General features: G+C 31.2%; 1 protein-coding gene across 1 annotated transcript in view; it reads right to left on the bottom strand.

Moving 5' to 3' along the window:
- Nucleotides 1-443: 443 nt before the first annotated feature.
- LOC141458484 (neuropeptide SIFamide receptor-like) overlaps nt 444-21,237 on the bottom strand; it is a 146,786-nt gene continuing 125,992 nt past the window's right edge. Inside the window, exon 4 of the mRNA XM_074136511.1 lies at nt 444-11,991. Within this exon, the coding sequence (XP_073992612.1) occupies nt 11,287-11,991 (705 nt within the window). The 3' untranslated portion in view covers nt 444-11,286. The remainder of the gene's footprint in view (nt 11,992-21,237) is intronic.

The raw sequence follows: 21,237 nt of genomic DNA, 5'->3' as shown, positions 1-21,237 counted from the left end.
AATATTGGAGGTGGTTTAGTATTTTTGGCAGGTTGATTTTCTTCGTGCGTTGGCTCATCTTCTACGCTGTTTGTTTCAACCGGGGAAAAGCGAGCATTATTTTCCGGTGGAGAATTTTGAGTGCTTTCAAGTGGTGGGAAAGAGGATTATTTTGGCAGCTAATCACTCAGTGACTTCTGGGTTTTGAATGGTAATTTGGAGTTCAATATAAGGTAAGATGATATGATCTTTGAAGGAGCGCTACTACATTTTCCTCTATATAATTGAGAAATCATTGACTTCATACGTTAATTCGGGCTTAAAAGTACAATCAAGGAAGATACCTTTTTTTTTGTAAAACCGCTTCTTAAACAAAATAGGGCATTAATTTAAAAGAAGTTTTATATGTAAAATATGCGCGCGCACACACACACAAAAAAAAAAAATGGAAGAAAAAACCATAATAAATATTTCCAAGTATATTTGAACCACATGTTCATACTATGGTAGGAAAATCTATAAACTTGGTTGAAAAAATATTATTTAAATTTGATCTGTAGAAACTGACCATTAAAACATCTATAATTTTTTTTTTCTTTTTTTTTTTGTTTTAAGAAGAGAAAAACTATACAATGTCCAATCTAAAACAATTAAAATTACTATTTTAAAACTCATTAAATCTTTCAATTTGTTTTATTCATAAAACTCACAAAAATGTGTTGCCACTTTTTAGGATTTTGCAAAAGTTATAAAAAATGATCTTCATCACAAGAGCAAATTAGTGAATGCTTTAGATATACAAGCTGAAGAAACTTTGAAAGTAGATGACCGATACAGCTTGTTGACTTTTCATAGAGAAAATTTTTAATACAGATTAGATATACATTTATATATATATATATATATTTATATAAATATATAAATGAACTATGGACATATTAACAAATAAATATTATTAGATCAACAAATTTTATAATATATAAGTTATGTGGTGGTCATTGATAAAAACATCAGCGGTTCTTAAAATTTTTTTTACAGTGAGATCCATAATATTATCAGATTCAGAAAGTCATCTAAAAATACATGTTTCAGTAAAATATACGATACGCGTATATTTAAAAATTAATAAATTTTACTGTATTTACATGAGATAATTTTCTTTACATAGAAATACTTAACTATATTTCTACAATATTGTACAAAACTCATATCTAATTAAGCGAATATTTTATATTTAATAATTAATTGGAGCTAATCGAAATTTTTTGTGGAATTCTTAAATATTTCATTATTTCTATGTAAAAAAAACAATAAATAACGCTAACACAGAAATTTGCTTCCGCACATTGATTTTTTTTTTTTTAACAATACATTGAAAATTATTGCGAAATTTGTTCCAGGAAATGTTCATTATTTATTAGGAAAAAATATATACAGGGTACTCAGCATAAGACTACGGTAACTTCGGGAGGCGATTCTGGGCATCATTTGCAACAAAAAATTCCATATAAACTATGGCTCGATTCGGCTCCGTTTTATAGATATTTTTAATTTTATGTTTTTTCAAAGTGTTACTACTTTTTAGCAAAAAGTTGCCTATATTTTTCAAACTACTAAAGCTACAGCTATTTTAATTAGCTCATTAGAAAGAAGGTTAAATTTCCTTTTAAAAAAACTAATTTGTATTCCACAATAATAATATTAAGTATTTTACTTTGTGGCCCAAACATAGGAAATAGCAAGTTTCTAATTTCTTCTAAAAACTTTGACTTCATTTTTCTCAAAAACATTTTATATGATAAAACCGTGCACTATTCAGGAAAAACATCTACATACGATCACCTTTCGAACGGTATACAATGCATAGGGATTATGTTAAAAATTGACGCAGAAATCTGTTATTAATTGCAAAAAAGTAGGCCTCAAAACAGCGTCGGCATTATGAAAGGAATTCATCTACCATAAGAATATAATTGATCAGAATCATCAAATCCAGTACGATTTTTTGCAAACGTGTAATTTAATAATTAATTAATTTAAGGTCAATATTCAAAAATATAAAATTTACATTATAAATAATAAAATAAAATAAAGAGAAGAAAAATGAATATGATGTTAAATGAGTGTTAGGTACCAATTTCAGAAGAAAGGATTTTCGTTTAACGAGTTTATTGTTAAACTGTGTGATGTTCTTTAGTTAATTAAAGAAATATGCCAAATAATGTGAACAAATCACACATTTTCTTGAACTACTCAATAAACTTTTGGAATTAACAGGTTGTGAAGAGCTAATGAATAAACCGAGAACTTACTTATCGCTCTAATCTCCAAGTTAAAAACTGACATGTTCTATCCTAATACGGCTTATAAAAACAAATAAATACAAGAAGAAGAAAAGATAGTTTAAAGTCTACATTTTCATTAGATATTTAGTTGTCATTTTGCTATCATTATGCCAGCGTATTCGAATATTGAATATCGCGATATGTTATACATCTACGGTTTCGTAGATTGGAATAGTGGAGAAGCTAGGCGGGAATATTCTAGATGTTTTCCTGATAGGGTGTTCCGAACGCTTATTAAATTACACGTTTGCAAAAAATCGTTCTGGATTTGATGATTCTGATCAGTTATATTCTTATGGTAGGTGAATTCCTTTCATAATGCTGACGCTGTTTTGAGGCCTACTTTTTTTGCAATTAATCACAGATTTCTGCATCAATTTTTAACATAACCCCAATTATTGTATACCGTTCGAAAGGTATGTAGATGTTTTTCCTGAATAGTGCACGGTTTTATCATATAAAATGTTTTTGAGAAAAATGAAGTCAAAGTTTTGGGAAAAAATTAGAAACTTGCTATTTCCTATGTTTGGGCCACAAAGTAAAATACTTAATATTATTATTTTGGAATACAAATTAGCTTATTTAAGAGGAAATTTAACCTTCTTTTTAATGAGCTTATTAAAATAGCTGTAGCTTTAATAGTTTGAGAAATATAGGTAACTTTTTGCTAAAAAGTAGTAACACCTTGAAAAAACATAAAATTAAAAATATCTACAAAACGGAGCTGAATCGAGCCATAGTTTATATGGAATTTTTTGTTGCAAATGATGCCCAAAATCACCTCCCGAAGTTACCGTAGTCTTATGCTGAACACCCTGTATAGAAGTTTAATTAATAATAATATGAAAAGAGATGCTTAAATAGTAAAAGTTGTATTATTCTTTAATTTGCCAAATTTTAATAAAAATTTGCTTGAAAAAAAGAAAAATCATGAAGATTGTACAACAGGTAAAGTACTTGGAAAATAACTAGCAGAAGGAATGTGTTTTAATTACAATGGAAAGGCACTTGAGTATAGCGGAGATGTTTGGAGAGTTCTCCTAACACACATGAAACAAAACTAATGCAACGGTCTATATTTAGCCCTATCGACCAGGGTTATCTATCTAAATTAGCTCAGATGATTGGTTAATTGAAAAGAACCGATAATGAATAAGTTAGGACCTAAATATAATAATAAAGAAAGAGAACAGGATCACTAGCCCATTGATAAGAGCAAGCTTTTGACACTTGAAGAAACTTCTTTGACTAAAAGTAATTACAGGTCAAATTGTTAGTTGTACATCGAGGTTTTCTTCTCTTTCTTTAGTATAAAAACCCAATTTTGTCTCTAGTTTAATAATTCACACAAAGTTTTTTTTCGTGCATGCCCGCATTGTGACTGATAGAAGTGTATTCCAAAGAGATTTTACAGCGGCACTTTATTTTTAAAAAATTACAATTACTCTTCCTCAAAATATATTCAACTCTTTTTTTTCTTAGATTAGGTTTTAAATTCATTTTCTTTTATAAAATTCAAAATTGTCTTTTCGTTTAAAAATTAGGAAATTCCTTTTCTATTTTGGTTCCTGCAATTAACAAGCCTCAAATATTAAAACCCTTTAAAAGACAAAACATAGGAAACAATTTTTTTTTTTTTCCTTTTATGTATATTAAACTTAGTATATCTACAATTATAGAACTATCAAGATGTGTACGCCCTGTATGCGGACATGTATATCATGTGCACAGTGTACACTAAGGTAATTTGAATTATCTAAGTGTTATCATTAATAAAAATAGCCAGACCTCGCTATTATTCTCATTTCGTTTTTGGAATATATATTTTTTAACTACAATCTTTCATATTAAATCCATTTTTATATTTTATTATTGTCTACCTAGTTCTGGTATCAACTGCGAGTTATCCTCTAACAATTTAATCTTACAGTGACTTTCATTATATTATTATTAACCATAAATTCTACTACTAGATTCAACAACTAGAAGGAAACCGATTGATGTCGCTAAAAAAAGTTCTGACCCTTCAAGTTTATTCTTTATCTCCTTTAAGAAATAAGCATTCACCTTATTGTATCATGAATATAAATGTCTTATACTTATGTCCCATTAAGCAGGCATCCTTTTATTTCGCTATTTTTTTCGTTAAAATGAATAATTAGAATAATTAAAAATATTTCAGTTTCTTATAGTTTTAGAAAAGAGGTTCAGACGGTGGGATCTTACTCAGAGTTTTTAAGAACCTCTGACGTGTATAACATTCTAAAATTCTCATGACAAGATTAAAGAGAAAACTAGCAAAACATTAAAACGAACTGTGAATTCGTTATTTCCAAATTCATATTTGGTAGAAAGATTGCCTGTACTTTATCAAAGTTATTATTTTTTTTATCTAGATACATTCCACAAAAGTGAAACTCTGCTGTGTACAGTGTTCTGAGCTAATTATTATTAACTATCTACATGAGGCTAATACTATTTTTTTATCAACAATTTTTTAGAAGTAAAGTCCTTTTTACTTATAAAAAAAAAATCATATAGTTTCGATACTCAGTGCTGCTTTGAAACAAGTGAACTTCTAACAAATTAGAATATTCATTCATCGCTCGATAAAAATAATTTGTCTGGCGCAAAACCGTTTTGTACTTATTTCTTTTTAAAAAGAAACAAAAACATTTTTTAGCCTGTCTCTTTAAGCAAGAAAGGTCCGTTAGCTGGGCGGTTATTCGATAGAGGAAGTGGGCACATAATTTTTCATAAATGCATTTGTGTGTTTGCATGATAAATAAACATTAAAGTTGAATGTAAAACTGAGGTCTTGTTAAGTCAATAGGCCAACTACCACTATAAACGCCAGAAATTCTAAAAAAAAGAAGCAAATTATTTGCCGTTCCCTGAAGGAAAATGTAGGATAGAACTAGTCAGATAGTGTTTAACTTCGCCCAGAAAGCATCTAATCAATTCATTCAAAGGAAATACATTTGTGGAGCCATATTTCTTACCGAGTAGGATGTCTCACTGGCAACTGACTTCCAAGATCAGCTTACCGTTAAAGTTTAGCCCTGCTTTGAACCAAACGACCAAGTGGCGTCGTGTGAACACGGAAAGAAGGATATATGTATATAAAATTCGATTTGGTAAATGTAAAATACCGTCAAATCCATATAACAGTAATTACACAATTTGTCTACCTTCGTTGTTAGATCGAGTGCATAATTTACATACTATTTGTAACTGAATTAGAAGGAGGAGTAGATTCAACTATTAAAGGGGGCCACGCTAAATCCCTTAAAAGGGGCCACGAGGACATCAATTTCCTAGTAAACGGGATCTTCTTCTGATAGATTGTTTTAACTACAGTTAAATTAGTTACAACTCCAGGCCAGTATTCTGCTCAAATTGTTCCATCTCCTGATTAGATCTTCGGCATGCTTTCGCCATCTAGGACAACCACCTGTTTATACGCCAACTATAGAATTAGAATAATTTTGTATGCACTCATGATATGTCTTTTATCTTTTAAGGTACAAGGAATTTTTACTCTAAAAGAGTAAAGAATGGGAAAACTATGTTTTCTTGTATCGAGCCTTCATAGCTAAAAAAAAAAAAAAAAGCCGCCATAACTTTTAATTAGTTTACCTCATAAACAGAAAGTAAGAGAGGATCTGTCATCAGAGAAGTCACAACATTTCGCCGCCATTTAGAATAATCACAGGCATACTTCTTGTTTCTTACACTGTAGAGTTATCAAATAGCAGCATGTTGTCGGGTCAAGAAGCCATTATAAATGTTTGATTAAAATAAGAAAGTACTCAACATACTTTGAGTACTTGGTATCTGCACTCCGCATGTGCTTTAAGGTAATAACATTTAGTAAACTATAGTATAACGGAAATGTGAATGATTATATGTCATTTACCTTTACATAGTTTCATTAATAACCATTTATAAATATAGTTACAATGATAAGTTTTTTTTAATATTTAAGGAACTAAACAAATGTTTCATTAACTCTTTTCTTGTTTAAAGACACTTATATTTTGAGTTATTATATCTGACAATTTAAATACATTAACATTTTTTTTATTAATGTGGGAAATTGTGCAGTAAACAATTCTTTTTTTTATGTTTTATTTTTATGTACCTATTCAATGTTTGTGTTTAGTGTTTAATCATTTTTTAAGTGAACTTTATGTGAAATATGCTAAAAAGTCTAAACTTGTATATTTATTTAACAGGTCTTATATTTATAGGCCAAATATTAAATATAGTTACAAATATACTCTGTTTTTCCAAATAATTTGCATCCAAATTCAGTCAAAGCACTAAATTTAGTACTACAATTTTATATTTAATTCAATTTTTTTTTTTATTTTTTGTATTTAAATATGCAATTATTTTTACACATCAATATTGTTCAAGTTTCTTTTTCATCTTCTATTTAAAATAGCCAACAAAAATAATCTATATATATTTATACATAATATATCTGTGAGTGAGTGAAAGCATTTGGAATAATTTTTTTTATTTTCACTTTTTTCATTTTTTATAAAGTAAGTGTCATTCGTTATGATTTAAGAAATACATGTCTAAAATCTATTACAATTTTATATATATATATGTAATACATTTCCTTCTTACATTACCACTAAAAATATTTTCTTTTACTTATAAACATATATTATTCATAATTTCTGTTTGATATATTCTGTCTATTCATTTATTTTTTTTTCTAAATTTTTAAAAACATTTCTTAATTTTTATTAGATTTTTCTTTATTTTTATTCCAAAAAATAACCCTGTATTATATAAATTTTCAAATATTTACATTATTATTTAAAATTTTCTTTACCAAAATTTTGGATAATCACAAAAAGTAACGAACTGGGGCTTAAAAGTTTATTACTTTTTTGAGTTTATACCTTTACAAAATATAATTATTTGACAATTTTTTAGTAAAAATTCTTATTTTTTTTAAAAATAAATTACAGTGCAATTTTTTATAAATTTATATAATATACATATATTTTTTTTAATTTTAAACGATATTTACAAGAAATGCCATCATTTTATTGTGTTAAATATAGAAATGTGATTAAAAATTGTGCACATACACAAATATTATTTTTTATTTTAAATTTTTTGTTTCATTTTATCTAAAGAATTTCATTTCATTTCATTTTTTTTCCCTTTTTTGAAATTTCCCTTTTTACTTTTTTAAAATTTAAAATAAAAATATTTTATTGTCATACGAAGAGTTGAGCTATTCTTCTGGTATTATTACATTTTAATTTTTATTTATTTATGTTCTTAAACATTCAATTAATTATTTACATTTATTTACAATTTGTTCAAAGCCAAAAATTTATATTTACAACTGGTTGTTTTCTTCATCTTCAACATTTTTTTTGGTTTTCTCTCTTTTTTGTGTTCTTTTAATGTAAAAATAACAGAAACCCGTTGTTCCGAACTGTTGGCCAAATTTCTCATTATATTTATTGAGCGGCCCGGTCACAAATAAATTAAATTGAATAAATTATTACTTTGTATTTTATTTATTTTTTCGGAATAGAAAATTTCTGCTACGATCGCTATACTTTAGCCTCCTCCTCTGTGGTACTTATGTACGTTTTCAAATAATTAAAAAAAATCAACGGCTAGAAGAAGCTCAAAACATTAGCCTCGATTAAAGAGTTTCAGAAAAACGAATTAGCTTATAATAAAACTAAAAGTACTTTCTTTTGTGATCAAGATCCATCTAAAGTAATAAGTTAACAAATCATTTCTGTAAGTAAGAATTTAGAAATGCTCTTCCATGTATGACTATCTATTTAAATAGTATTTCTTTTAGTACAGGAGATTTATTTGCGATCTTTTTAGCATCGGATTATTGGGTTGAAAGGGCCTTGTGGAGTGTCACCTAGTTTGCAACCTGGTCTTATTGAACTTCTATCAACATTCTTTCAGTTGCGTTTCTTAATTTGTCTGCAGGACCATTTCAAAAGTTCATTACTTGAGTGTAACATATATTTATTCCATTCTCCCTAACCTCAAACTTTGGGGGTCTTTCTTCTTTTTGAACGTAACTTAGGGACAATTTACAATATTTTTAAGATGTATATGACATTATCAGCGGACATTTTTTGCCTTCAAGTAAAATTAAATTAGCAAATTTAGGCAAAATGTCTGATTTTTTAACGTAACTGCTGACGTCTTTGAATAGATTTCTACACTTATGGTAACGTAAGAAATTCATTTAATAAAAAAGCAGACTATATGCAGTTTCTCATGGAAATTCCCTTTAAGGTATCTATGAGGCACTGGGATTACTCTACCTACTTTTTAGAAGAAAGAAATAATATTCACTTTGTTTTATTTAATCCTATAACTTCAGTGTTATAGTTTCAATTAGTTTTTTGCGATTTTATTTTATTATTTTTTTTTTATCTTGCAATATTTTTAAATATTTTAATCAAAGGTGTAATTAATTTTTTTGGGGTTCAGGAAATCATTTTAGAAATCTCGTGACGATTCGATACTCTCCCCAGTACAACTACTGAAAAACTATTGATGACTAAAAGATAGTGCAAACTCTCTCAGAAAAGATCTCTGATCTAATTTACGTATTTATTTTAAATTTTTAAAGAGAAGATTAATTGAAGCCCCTCAACACACACAGGCTGGGCCAAGATTTTCCACAGATCAGAGATTAAATTTACTTCGAATCGATAATAAACAAAATTATCGATAAATCAAAAAACATTTTTCCAGCATTAGCGATTTTGTCAATAAATAGGCTTGCTATTCTCAGCAAAATTTTTGCCGTTTAATTTATTTTATTGAAGCGATCAAATGATTGATATTGAAGCAAATTAAGATTTCAAAATTATAAGTTCAAAAGAAATTTATGTTAGAACCTTTAAGGATCAAAGTAATATATATTTGCATCTGACAAAAGTAATATCAGTGAAAGCACTTACTGTCCCAACTAAATTACAAAAGGAGAAAATCAGCAACTACAACACGTTGCTTCGGCGTGAATACAGCCTGATATTGGCGTTCATTGTAGGAAATGGTTCTTTGCATTTTCTCTAATCTTCCTCTTCTCCATTAATTAGCCTTTTGTAATAAGTAATAACATACGGATGTGTTAATGAGTAAGGTTCCTCTATTGCTAACGGCACAAATAGAAAACATAGTAAGCAATTTTTCTTTGGATTGCAGGATAGCAAGTCTAAAAAAAAATTGCAAAAACTGAACAGATCGAAAAATTTTATTCAACCCATTACTTTTAATATCATATGCAATTAGCACGAACCTCGTTTGTGCACGACCGTATGGCAAAGTGAAATGACTTTCTAAACGTCTAAGGTACCGCCTCTACGGAAACTTCTATTGGTCAAACGTTTCTCAGGAAAATTAGCGAGTATAGAAAGACAATTTTATGGTTTTTGGAAGCATCAATTGTAAGTTTTATTTATAGGAAATGGTGATTGGGGAGTGGGAAATAATTAAACCACCTTAAACGATTTAGATCTGACTTGACATAAATTGCGTCAAACTGGATGAGTATTGTAACAATGCAAATCGGATAAACACGCTTTCGATTGGTGTTTACGAACTTGAAAGAAAAAGAAAATGTGAAGAAATTCTCGTAAAATATGGTGAAACATAAACGCATCTGTCAATTAAAGTAACTTCAATTTCGACGTAATGGAAAGCATATTTAAATGACTTAAAGAAATTATTTGTAGCCGGTGAAATGTTTGGCGAGTAAATCCGGATCCCCAGATAGTTACCTTTATCAAGTTTTCCCAACATTTTGAGAATTTCAAACAGAAATTTATATTAAAAGGAGAAATTACCGTCTAATGATTCATGAAGAATTTGATGTAATCAAAATTTGGAAATAAACGCTATATCGCGGGGAATAACAGTAAAATGGAATAATGCTATATCGCGGGGAATAACAGTAAAATGGAATAATGCTATATCGCGGGGAATAACAGTAAAATGGAATAATGCTATATCGCGGGGAATAACAGTAAAATGGAATAATGCTATATCGCGGGGAATAACAGTAAAATGGAATAATGCTATATCGCGGGGAATAACAGTAAAATGGAATAATGCTATATCGCGGGGAATAACAGTAAAATGGAATAATGCTATATCGCGGGGAATAACAGTAAAATGGAATAATGCTATATCGCGGGGAATAACAGTAAAATGGAATAATGCTATATCGCGGGGAATAACAGTAAAATGGAATAATGCTATATCGCGGGGAATAACAGTAAAATGGAATAATGCTATATCGCGGGGAATAACAGTAAAATGGAATAATGCTATATCGCGGGGAATAACAGTAAAATGGAATAATGCTATATCGCGGGGAATAACAGTAAAATGGAATAATGCTATATAAGACGTGATGGATATAAAAATAAGATTCAGAACTCAGTTGCACTCTTTTTTTGTGCACAAGGTTAAAAAAAAAAAAACTGTGCATATGAAATTTCGAAGTAAATACCCAAATCAACAAATAACCAATATCAAAAAGTTTTTAATAATGGCTTCTTTTGAGTTATTAGGGAGGAAAAAAGGTTGATTTTTTAACAAACACCGTGATTGATTTGACCTTGTCTTAGGGACACATGTCTTTGAGGCCTTCGAGACCCATTGAGAATTCAACGCGTCCCAAAGTTTGGGAAACGCTGCCTTTACCAGCCTAAAGTACTACCTCTTCCACCAAACATTAACAATGAAGAGCACCTATTTATGAATCTAAATTAGGTTATTTACTTTCATTTAGACTACATTTATCGCCTGGTCTAGCCGTTTCAAAATGCTTTTAAATATGTCAATTTCCGTGGAAAGAATTTATTCAATTTGTATTTTTACAAATTTCTTTTACAAAAATAATAATCATAGTAAAAATTATAAATAAACGAATTTACCCTCAAACAAACGTTCCATTACATATATAATCTTGGTACGGGTTTCTGGCGACATCTTGGCTCATTAAAAAGTTATTGTTTTGAAAAATAGTCGAAGGAGTTTTTAATGACATCGTCCTTGGGTTTGTGTCTGGTCTCTTTGGTCTGACTGGCACACCAGCCGATATGGTCATTCTCTTGGATGGAGGCGCTCTCTTTACTGTGGTGTCGCGAGAGCTAATTGTCATCTGCGATCTATAGTCGTATCTTAACGTCGAACAACACGATCTACTAGATAATACTGCTTTAAAACCAGCTCTAAATTTTTTATTAAAGAAAGCATATAATATTGGATTAATACAAGAATTAGAAGCTCCAAGCCATTGAGCGATTGGTAGAAAAGCATGTATAAATGTTTCTTCAAATCCAGGTGATAACGGGCCACCTAATTTTACTCTGGTAAATATGACATACAAAGGAAGCCACGAACAAGCAAACAGTATTATTACAACCATAAGCATTTTGATTACTTTCATTTTGGACCTATGGATGACCTGTTGGTTTTGGGCTTGAGGTTCACCAGGCAATGTTCGGCAGCACACTCTCCGCCATATTAATAAATAACATACTGATATTAATACCAATGGCAATAGGTAGCACATCACTAAATTAGCTACTACAAAGTACACATTCCCACTGTATGGAGTCGGCCATGCTTCCAGACAAGTCTGAAACAGAAAATTTATCGTATTAGGAAGAGAAATCTAATAATTCTCTACAGATTACATTACAAATAGAATACAAACAGAATTGAGCTGTAGAGAAATGGTCGGTGACCTTTTCCCAGACATCCTGTTTCATGTTTAGTAATATCGCAGTTGAAATGCACAGACGAACGCCCAAAATCATTCAGTCTGTGCCAATAGTAGATCCCCGATGTTTTTCGTCAGTGCGGTTCTAGTCAACAAACTTTAATTATCCCTAACATGGTGGACAGTGCGCCCATTATTGATTCTATTTTCTTTTCAGCGTAGAAATTTTAACATTCAGCCATAAATAAATATTTTAACTTAACAAATACTCTCAAATGAATTTAATGCGAATAATATGAGGGATTGTTTTCAAAACATTGTGAGAATAGACAGTGAAAGCTTTGCCATCTTAAATAAAACTAAATAAATGTAATTTCGGTTTAGGACTAATTAATTAAATTAATTAAAATAATAAAAATGTAATAAATTCAAATTGCTATTGTAGTAAGGTAAAAATGATAAAACAAAACAAAATTCCATAAAAATGATTTAAAATAACATCCCCATACTAGACTGAAAAGACAAGAAACTAATCAATGCTACAAACTTCTCGCCAGACTACTTGACAAACGTTCGAAACTTAACCCACATAACGAAAGACTCTTATATCTACTGTTACTGCGACCCATTTGGTCATACGGTATCGAAGTATGGGGATCGACTAAACGTTCCGTCAAAAATACTTCGAAAACTTCTAAACGCTCCGTTCTATGTTATGTATCTATCGTAACCTCACTATCCATAATGAACTCAAATTTCCTTTCATTACAGGTTCTTGCTAACACTCGTTTCTTCAAATTTCATTCCTTTACAGCAGCTCATCCTAACCCTCTCATAGAACACCTATCTTCTTCCACATTACCAGAGTAATCCTCTAAGGAGATTGAAGAGAAGATGGCCTCGTGATATTCTCTTATCGTGAGAGCAAAGCACGTTACTGGAGAAGGCACCACTGGGTGCCTTCTCCACTCATGATTTTCTTCTATTTCTTTTCTCTTTCACCATATTTGCTTGTTGCAACAACTGTTGCAGTGGTAAATTACAATAAAAGATAAAAAAAAAAATAATAATAATAAAATAATTCAACGTTTTAAAATGATGATAACAATGACTGTCTATAAATTTATATTACAATTTTTGTATTCAATTTCTAAATCATGCAGTCTTCTAAAAATTGTAAAAGATTTTAAATTGTAACCAACACTTAAATAAATTGAGCTAAACAATTTTGAAAGATTTTTCTTCTTCACAAGTTACATATTTAAGGGTTCACAATACAAAAATTAATACTTCTATGGCATATTTATCTTATATATCTCAAAATAGTGAACACATATTAAAAATACTAACTTTTGAAAGTTAATTTACTTAAACAATTTCTTGTGAATTGTTTTGCTGCCTAAAGATGTAGTGAGTACAATGGAAACGTACATTGCATTTTGTAATCCTTTCCCTTACACTGCTACCAAAGAAGATCCTCTGAACGTGCAATTTTCAGATTTTGATTTTACAGGACAAAATGTCTATTTTGTGGTCCCTTAGGGCCGAAAAAGTGATTTTTACAAATTGGTCTCTCTCTGGTTATAGAACGATGTTGAGCTTTCTGGAGACTGTTCTTCTGGGAAATAGAACAGATCGCTTAATCCCTGGATGGCGTAGGATAAGAGCTAGTATTGATAAAATAAAAAGGAATGTAATTAGAAATAATTAATATACCAATATAAGTGCAATGCTAATGATTTATGTTAGTGAATTAAAAAGAACGAGTATAGTCTGGTGCTGAACAAAGTTGATAGTACGTCCAATAATTGGTAGATTACTTCATTATAGTGCACATTCTGCTCGCCGTTTAACACCCACAATAGCCCAGACCAATTAGCGAATGCAGAAATGAACTTTCCAATACCCAGTTTGCGCATGGAAATGCTATGATTCCTCAACTTAGAGTCACAGCATTTGAATAGTTTTATTCTACTTCTAACGAGGAGGGTTAAAGTTACTTTGACGCTAGAAATTGTAGAAAATTTGAACATTTGGTGCTTGAATCGAAGAAGAATATTTAAGGGAAGTGATTACCTTAAATGGATGAATACCCATGCGGAGACCCAGCATTTGATTCCTGCTTGCGCTTAGATTTTCTCTTTATAGCAGCCTCTCGTTGATCATGGTCCGGCGATGGACCAAATATGCAAGAGGTCTGCATTTGTGAGTATGATAATATAGTGTAGAATGTATCACTCAGAAGAGCTAACATTATTTATGTCCCCGAATTTCTTAAAAAATTGTTTTATCTGCGTGCGTACTTGTATCGAATTGACATCCTAGAGCAACAAATTGAAGATAATATTCGATTATTTGTAGTGAGAATTATCCAGTCAGTTACTGAAGCATCTTAATTTTTGGTTTTCCTTTTTAGGAAAATAGGAAAAATGCAAGCACTGCTACAAGCCGTAGTCGTCTATCCATGATTACCCCATGACGGACGGTATTCCAAGTTTAGATTTTTCAATCTAATTGGATAATTTCTAAAGAGAATGTTTTATAAAACTAGAACAGAGAAAGTTGTTCTAAACACCAATAATAGAATTGATGTTCGTAAAAGTTTGAAACAGATAACTGAATGTATCTGCGGAAGCACTTTAAAAGTTTTGTGTGCATAATTAGGAGTGAAAAACGAGCGGCCAACTGTTCTCTTCACCGCTGCGTTCACATTCCATGTTTGGTGACGCAATTGTTATAAAGTTGGTGGTTTTTATTTTATTTACGCTACTCTCACAAAAATGTTTTTTAATTTTATTTACTAATATTTTGAACGTTTATTTTTAGACTAGCTGGGTTAGCTGAAATGGCACCTGAAGATGCTTAGGTACGGAATTGAAGTGCAACATTAGGCTAAGATTACCAATTATAGGCAATTCACATCAATAGGTCTAAAGTGTAGACGCTTTAACACTACATTGCCAATCCGGAGTCAATTTGACTCCAAAAAAATAGGAATGGTCTCTGTTTCCTCACATCTCAAAGCTATCCCAAAATGCTCTTAGATATGCTATCCCCACTCTCTCATCATTTGATAGCCACGAGCTGAAGACCGTGGAATTCTTAGTTTCTTTTTGCAGATTAGTTTACTTGAATCATAAGAGTCATTTTGACTCCAGATTGGCATTACACGTAAATATATCGGAGTCATTTCGACTTCTGATTGGTAATATACGAGTAAGTAGATTTTCTGTTATTAACCTGACTCCAGATTATTGCCTAAATTCTTATGTGATAAATTTACATAATTTTCATAGAAAGTATCAAGGCACAAAAAAAAGGCCTCTTTCTAGAATTGATTTTCTGTCCGAATTGCAGCAAAACTTGTAGCGAATTGGGTAATTTCCGATCCGTGTCAACAGCGCACAGTAATTGAAAAAATAGTGAATGTAATTAAAAAAATGAAAAAGCCCCAGATCAGAAGGCAGCCAATCAGGATTCTAGAAAATACTGAAATTACTGCGATCCTAAGTTGAAGTTAATTCCTTCCGCGTGAAATGTTAAAGCCGATTTGTGTACAAAATTTGTTTTATCGTTCTTAATCCCTATTCTTTCTCATCCTTTAATACAAATTTTATTATTAAAATTGAAATCAATATAAAAAAAGATAAAAATAAATTATGGAGTCGATATGACTCCACATTGGCAATAACTGACTAAGTTCGAGCATTGGCAACGCAGTGTTAAAAACGTTTATGTTCTTTTTGTAGCCTAATCTGTTATCTAGTAGTGTTTTTTTTTGTATTATCTGTGGTTTGATTTTTGTTTTTATTGACTATCTCTTGGGTCGCGTAGTGAATTCGAGGTTCGTCTATGGTCAGTGGAAAGCCGAAGGAGCCAAGGAGAAGAAGGTGGTGACGTTTTGAAATTTACTTTCAATTTAATAACCCATTAAAGAAACCTCAATCTCGAAAATGTGGCTGGTGTGGAGGCATTTTACTTTTACTTAAGTGTTAAATAAGAAAATTCTATCAACGTTTCTCGGAACTCTGTTTTCCTTCATTACATGATTATATCTTGCACTTTTTATAGCAATTTCTAACCTACTGGAATTTTGTATGTCAAAATTCCGAAATCTGGGATAATACAAATAAGTAGAGACTCTTCCAGACCACAAATAATCAATAATTCCCAATAAAAAATATCACTTAAAAGTGGCCAATCAATAATCAGCCTGGAGTTTAATGAAAACAGCTGGTGCCGATTTTGGAAACGTTTTTACCTATTCAGAAATATTCTTTTAAGTGAGAATTTCTGTTAGCAATTTTTCTACTTTTTTTTAGTTATCCTGTTCCATTCCTTAATAATATTAAGTACTAGTTAATTTTTTAAGTACTACCTATTTTAACTAGGTCTTATACTCTAATTTTCATGCACTTCTGGGACAGCTTATGGATTGCATTTCCTGTAAAATCGTTTTAAATAAAATTGCTACAACCGAGCGAGACAAGATGAAAAAACAAAAAATTGCTGGAGTCAATTTCAAGAAAAATTAGGACAAAAAGTAAAGTCGCAGTTTTGCGGTTGTTGAAGACGCTAAAATCTTATTCGTGGCTTCTTACATCTAGGCGGCTTTTCCTTTAATTTCTTCTTTCTATCACCTCAAATTCTTTAGCAAGAAGAAATTGATAACATCTAATTTAGACCGTTAGGTGATCACAATGCTTTGTTTGTGGACAGAGGAAGACAGTATTGAAAATCAGTACCCGGTTAGGTGAGATATAATGTGAATTTCATTAAAGAACGCTTACTTGGAATCTTTACATCTTTACCTAAACATTTCTTTTTCTTGTTATTAACTTCATTGAAATTTACAACTCCAGGAGCAATTGCTCCAGCAACAAGAAAAGCAGATGACTGGATGTAACATGAGAAGAATTACCACAAAATGTAATTAATTTAACTAATTTTTATCCAATTAACTATTTAATTTATTAAATTAATAAAAATATAATTATAAGAATTACTCGTAATAAAACTGCAAATTTCAAAATATTTGGTTATAACTATTTACTATTAATAATTATTTCCCACGCGTTGGTCCCGGGTTCGAAGCCAGCTGCTGACCCTTAGATTTTCTCTTCCTAGAAGCATCTTACAGCTCACTGCCGGGTGATGGACAGTGTTGTCTGTAACGAGAGAACACTGTCCGGAGGCCGGCATTGCACTGAAAAAATGCTCCGGGCGCCAATAACCTTAGATGTTGACGCGCCTTAAATCATTAAAACAAAAAAATAAATAAATAAATAAAATAATTATTCTTGCAAGATTCACAGATCTGTTCCAACAGGGTTTTGGCGAATTTATTGTTCGGTTTAAACCTGATTCATTTTCCACACTTCCCATGAACGAACCTACCCCATTGAGGGGGCCAAAACGCTGCTGTGCTTTAATCCGATTACACCAGTCGTTTCAAGACAGATTATGGGCTAATTATGTAAGAAGTTTTTATTTTAAGCCCTTCGGGGATAACCTTTCCGCATTAATATACAATTTATCAACTATATGATTGTGGGTAAAAAATGTGTTATATTAAGTCAACTAAATTATTCTTTTATTAGTATTATTGTTATTTTGTTAATTATTTCTTCAAAACTCAACAAAAGACATTTATATAAGTGTAGGCCCGTTTGGGCCTATGGCATCGAACTGTGGGGTTCAACCAAACGCTCAAACCTCCAGAGGATTAAGGCCTTGCAGTCTAAAATTCTTCACTCTATAAGTAGACGCTCCTTTCTACGTCACCAACCAAACCATTCACCCAGACAATCATTCCTTTCGTCACACAAGTGGCTAAAACACGTTTTCAGAAAATTCCATCTTAACCATTCAATCTCATCACAATCCACTGATATAACATCTTTCTTCTAGGCCCTTCTAGAAACACTCTCAGACCCTTAAAAGACTGTAGCCTCGCGATCTCCTCTCTGATGATAAGAGTTAACAGATAGCGAAATGTTGTTGGGGTGTCACCACACGGTAACTTCTCCACTCTCTGAATGTCGTGGACATTGTATTTTATCCTTGCTGCTTATATCGTGATGCGTTGATTGTAAACTAAATAATTAAAAAAAAAGTCTATTTAAACAATAAATAACTTCTATAAAAATAACTGAAAAGGTTTGTTTAGTTACTGGAATAATTGAAATTAATTGTTGAACAATAGTGGTAATTTTCCAGCAATTAAAACAGGATTAATAATAAGAGCGTCGAAATTATTGTGCATACTTTCTTGTAACAATAGGAGTTGAAGTTCCTTGTCTAATGATTTGGAATAATACGATAAAGGAATTAGTCCGCTATTTTACACCCATCGAAAGTACGGGTGGACAAATTTGGCCATAGTTATTTCCGGAATGTTATGATTATGTAAGTTACTCACTAATGTTACTGGATTAACTTTAAAGTGAAAGAACTTTGGTAAAATCGGTTTCAACCAAACATAAAATGACATTTTTGTGAATTAGTTGACCTAATCAGGACTTGATATTCCAAAACTTGGCATATGCGGGAAATCACTTTGAAAATGTTTGAGATCCTCTTGTATTTCTCATTGCTCTTCTTTTTTCCTTTCTATGATCTTAAATTTTATTGCGTTTATAATGCATTTATCTGCATTCTGTATTTTTTTTTTTTTTTTTAATGGCAAGTTAAAAGGTTTGTTTATTTCTGATGAAAACTATTTTAGAAAATTTTGAAAATCTTAATAAAAAGCGAAGTGAGTTAGAGAGAGATTTATTTTAAAAATGTAAAAACAATAAGTAAGAAAAAAATACAAAAAAGATAATGTATTATAGCAAGTGTAATAAATCAATACAGGCATGTTGCAGCACCTTAACGTGTTCCTTTTATCTATATTGAGCACTACTAGAAAATCCATTCCGTTAAAAGTCACTTGTAATAAATCTCTCAAAAAATATGAATTTCCAGTAGCTGCTTCTCACCTTTATTGCAATATAAAATTCTATCATGTTTGCGATAATAATGAAAAATATTTGTAACAATAAATTTTTTAATTAAACCATAATAAATTTTAGCTCTATTCTTTAATACACCTTCAGTTCTTTGGCGAAACATTGCTTCCTTAATTACTGGTACTTCAGATCGAATAAGTTATAAATCCTTAAACGGATTTTCTAGGAATAAGGTTTAAAAAGTAAGTTTTAGATTTATACATTTGTAAAAAGTAGGTGTACAAAGTTTAAATAAATTTGAAGGAGCTGTTTTTTATGAAATCATGGAATTCTATTTAAATCTTTATAGTAAATTGGGACATTTGGCCAGCCAAATTTAGTTACAAGTTTAATTATTATTATACAGCTAACAAGACAGTACGAAATGCAGTATGACCGTTTGTCAATCACTTCTCTCTCTCAGTCGATTAATCGATTTTAGCGGAAATAAGTTTCAAATTAGTCGTTATCTAGAAATATGCAATCAGTACAAGTTGAAAGAAATTGTTTGTGCCATTTTTTGAGAAAATCTTAAAAACTTAAAACTGCTAAATCGCTTACTCAGGGCTGGATTTTCCTACTAGGCTTCAGCTTAGGGCCTCAAGATCAAGAGGGGCCTACATTCAATTGTTAGCAAAATTAAAATTACACTATTCTAAAAACATAACTTATTATGTATTAACATTTAACATATTGTGATATACCTACGTATATCACAGTAGCGATGTATTTTACTATCTCTCATGTAATTTACAAACTTAAAAATGGGAGGTGAAAGTGCCTCATAAGTGGAATAGCCTAGGGTCTCTTTTCATCTTAATCCGGCCGTGCGCCTACTGCTTCAGACAGTGCTTAACGTTCAACTACCAATTATGTATCGTGGACGGGGGTGGAAGCTCATAATTTGCTACAAACAATTTTCCCAAACAAATAAAAAGTAAGTCTTACGCGGGATTCGATCTGGGGATCACCCACTTACAAAGCCACGCTCTTGACCACTAGACTAACATCCGCCCCGAATTACTAAATCGATTTTGGCCAAAACCTTATTGTAACGTCCTCTGTAGTTGCCACTTTTGTGAAATATCAAAATTTCAACTTTAAGCGATTTCTCGTTTTTGAGGTACGGTAGGTACATGCAACAATACACATACATACCATTTTGTAACAGCCACTTTTTGGGATTCAGGGGCCCTCGAAAGGGACATCTCAGGTCAAAACTAAAAATGGAAAGTCTGCCCGATTACAATACCTTTCTTTACTTCACTTTACTTATCTCTTTCTTAATTTCACTTTACTTATTTCTTCATGAGGATCTTTGTTGCAAGAATAAACATTGGAATATAAAGCGAGGATCGAATTTGGGATATACATATAATCTAATGAGTTTACAAGCCTTGGAAATCTTAGAAAACCTATTTGTAAGGCCAAACTTCCAGATGCTGCTCCCCTTCAAATACCAAACTCTGACAATACTTTTAGTGTAGCTCATATTATGAATTGATAAGCCCAGAATGTATCTGTCCTGTGCGAATTTGCAAGGAAAGGCGCACACAGCGTTGAGTTTCGTAAAAAAAATAAAAAATGCTTGTAAGAAGCGGCACTAAGGGATTCAGCTTCACCACTTCGCTGGCATCAGAGAGTCTGTAAAGTGTACAATTTTTTGAGAGAATGCTTGCGCGGCGATGTACTGTGAGCTCCATAATACCCATAAGATTGCACACCTACCTGTGCAGGTCCTTCACTGTGAAAAATTTTCACAGGTTTTAAGGCAGTTTTTACAATGTGTATGTCTGGTGATGAACTAGAGTATGAAAAGTAATGTCTCAGTAACTACCTTTGAAGGCCCTATATTTGAGGTTTGGCCAAAAGTATTATTTTTGTTTTTAGGCTGATCTACCTAAAATTATATTTTATTATTCACTATCCTAAAAGTTCCCCATGAAATTCCCGATTGATGATTGAAGCTGTTAAAAAGATTTCAGGTATTTACTGCTTTAAATTTGATGTTTTTACAATGATACAACGCCTGAAGAATTAGTGAAAAACAGAAGAGGAGAAAGTTGCTTAAATATACAATATCTTGTTTGCCAATTTTAAGTTGATTACTACTATTTTAGAAATAGAAAAGAATAATGCCCCACTAGGAGGATGCGGCGATCCTTTATTG

The sequence above is a fragment of the Rhodnius prolixus genome, unplaced genomic scaffold (assembly GCF_049639745.1).
Source record: "Rhodnius prolixus isolate KJV_2025 unplaced genomic scaffold, Rpr scaffold_1, whole genome shotgun sequence".
NCBI classification, from domain to species: Eukaryota; Metazoa; Arthropoda; class Insecta; order Hemiptera; family Reduviidae; genus Rhodnius; species Rhodnius prolixus.
This window is presented reverse-complemented; position numbering and strand designations above follow the sequence as displayed.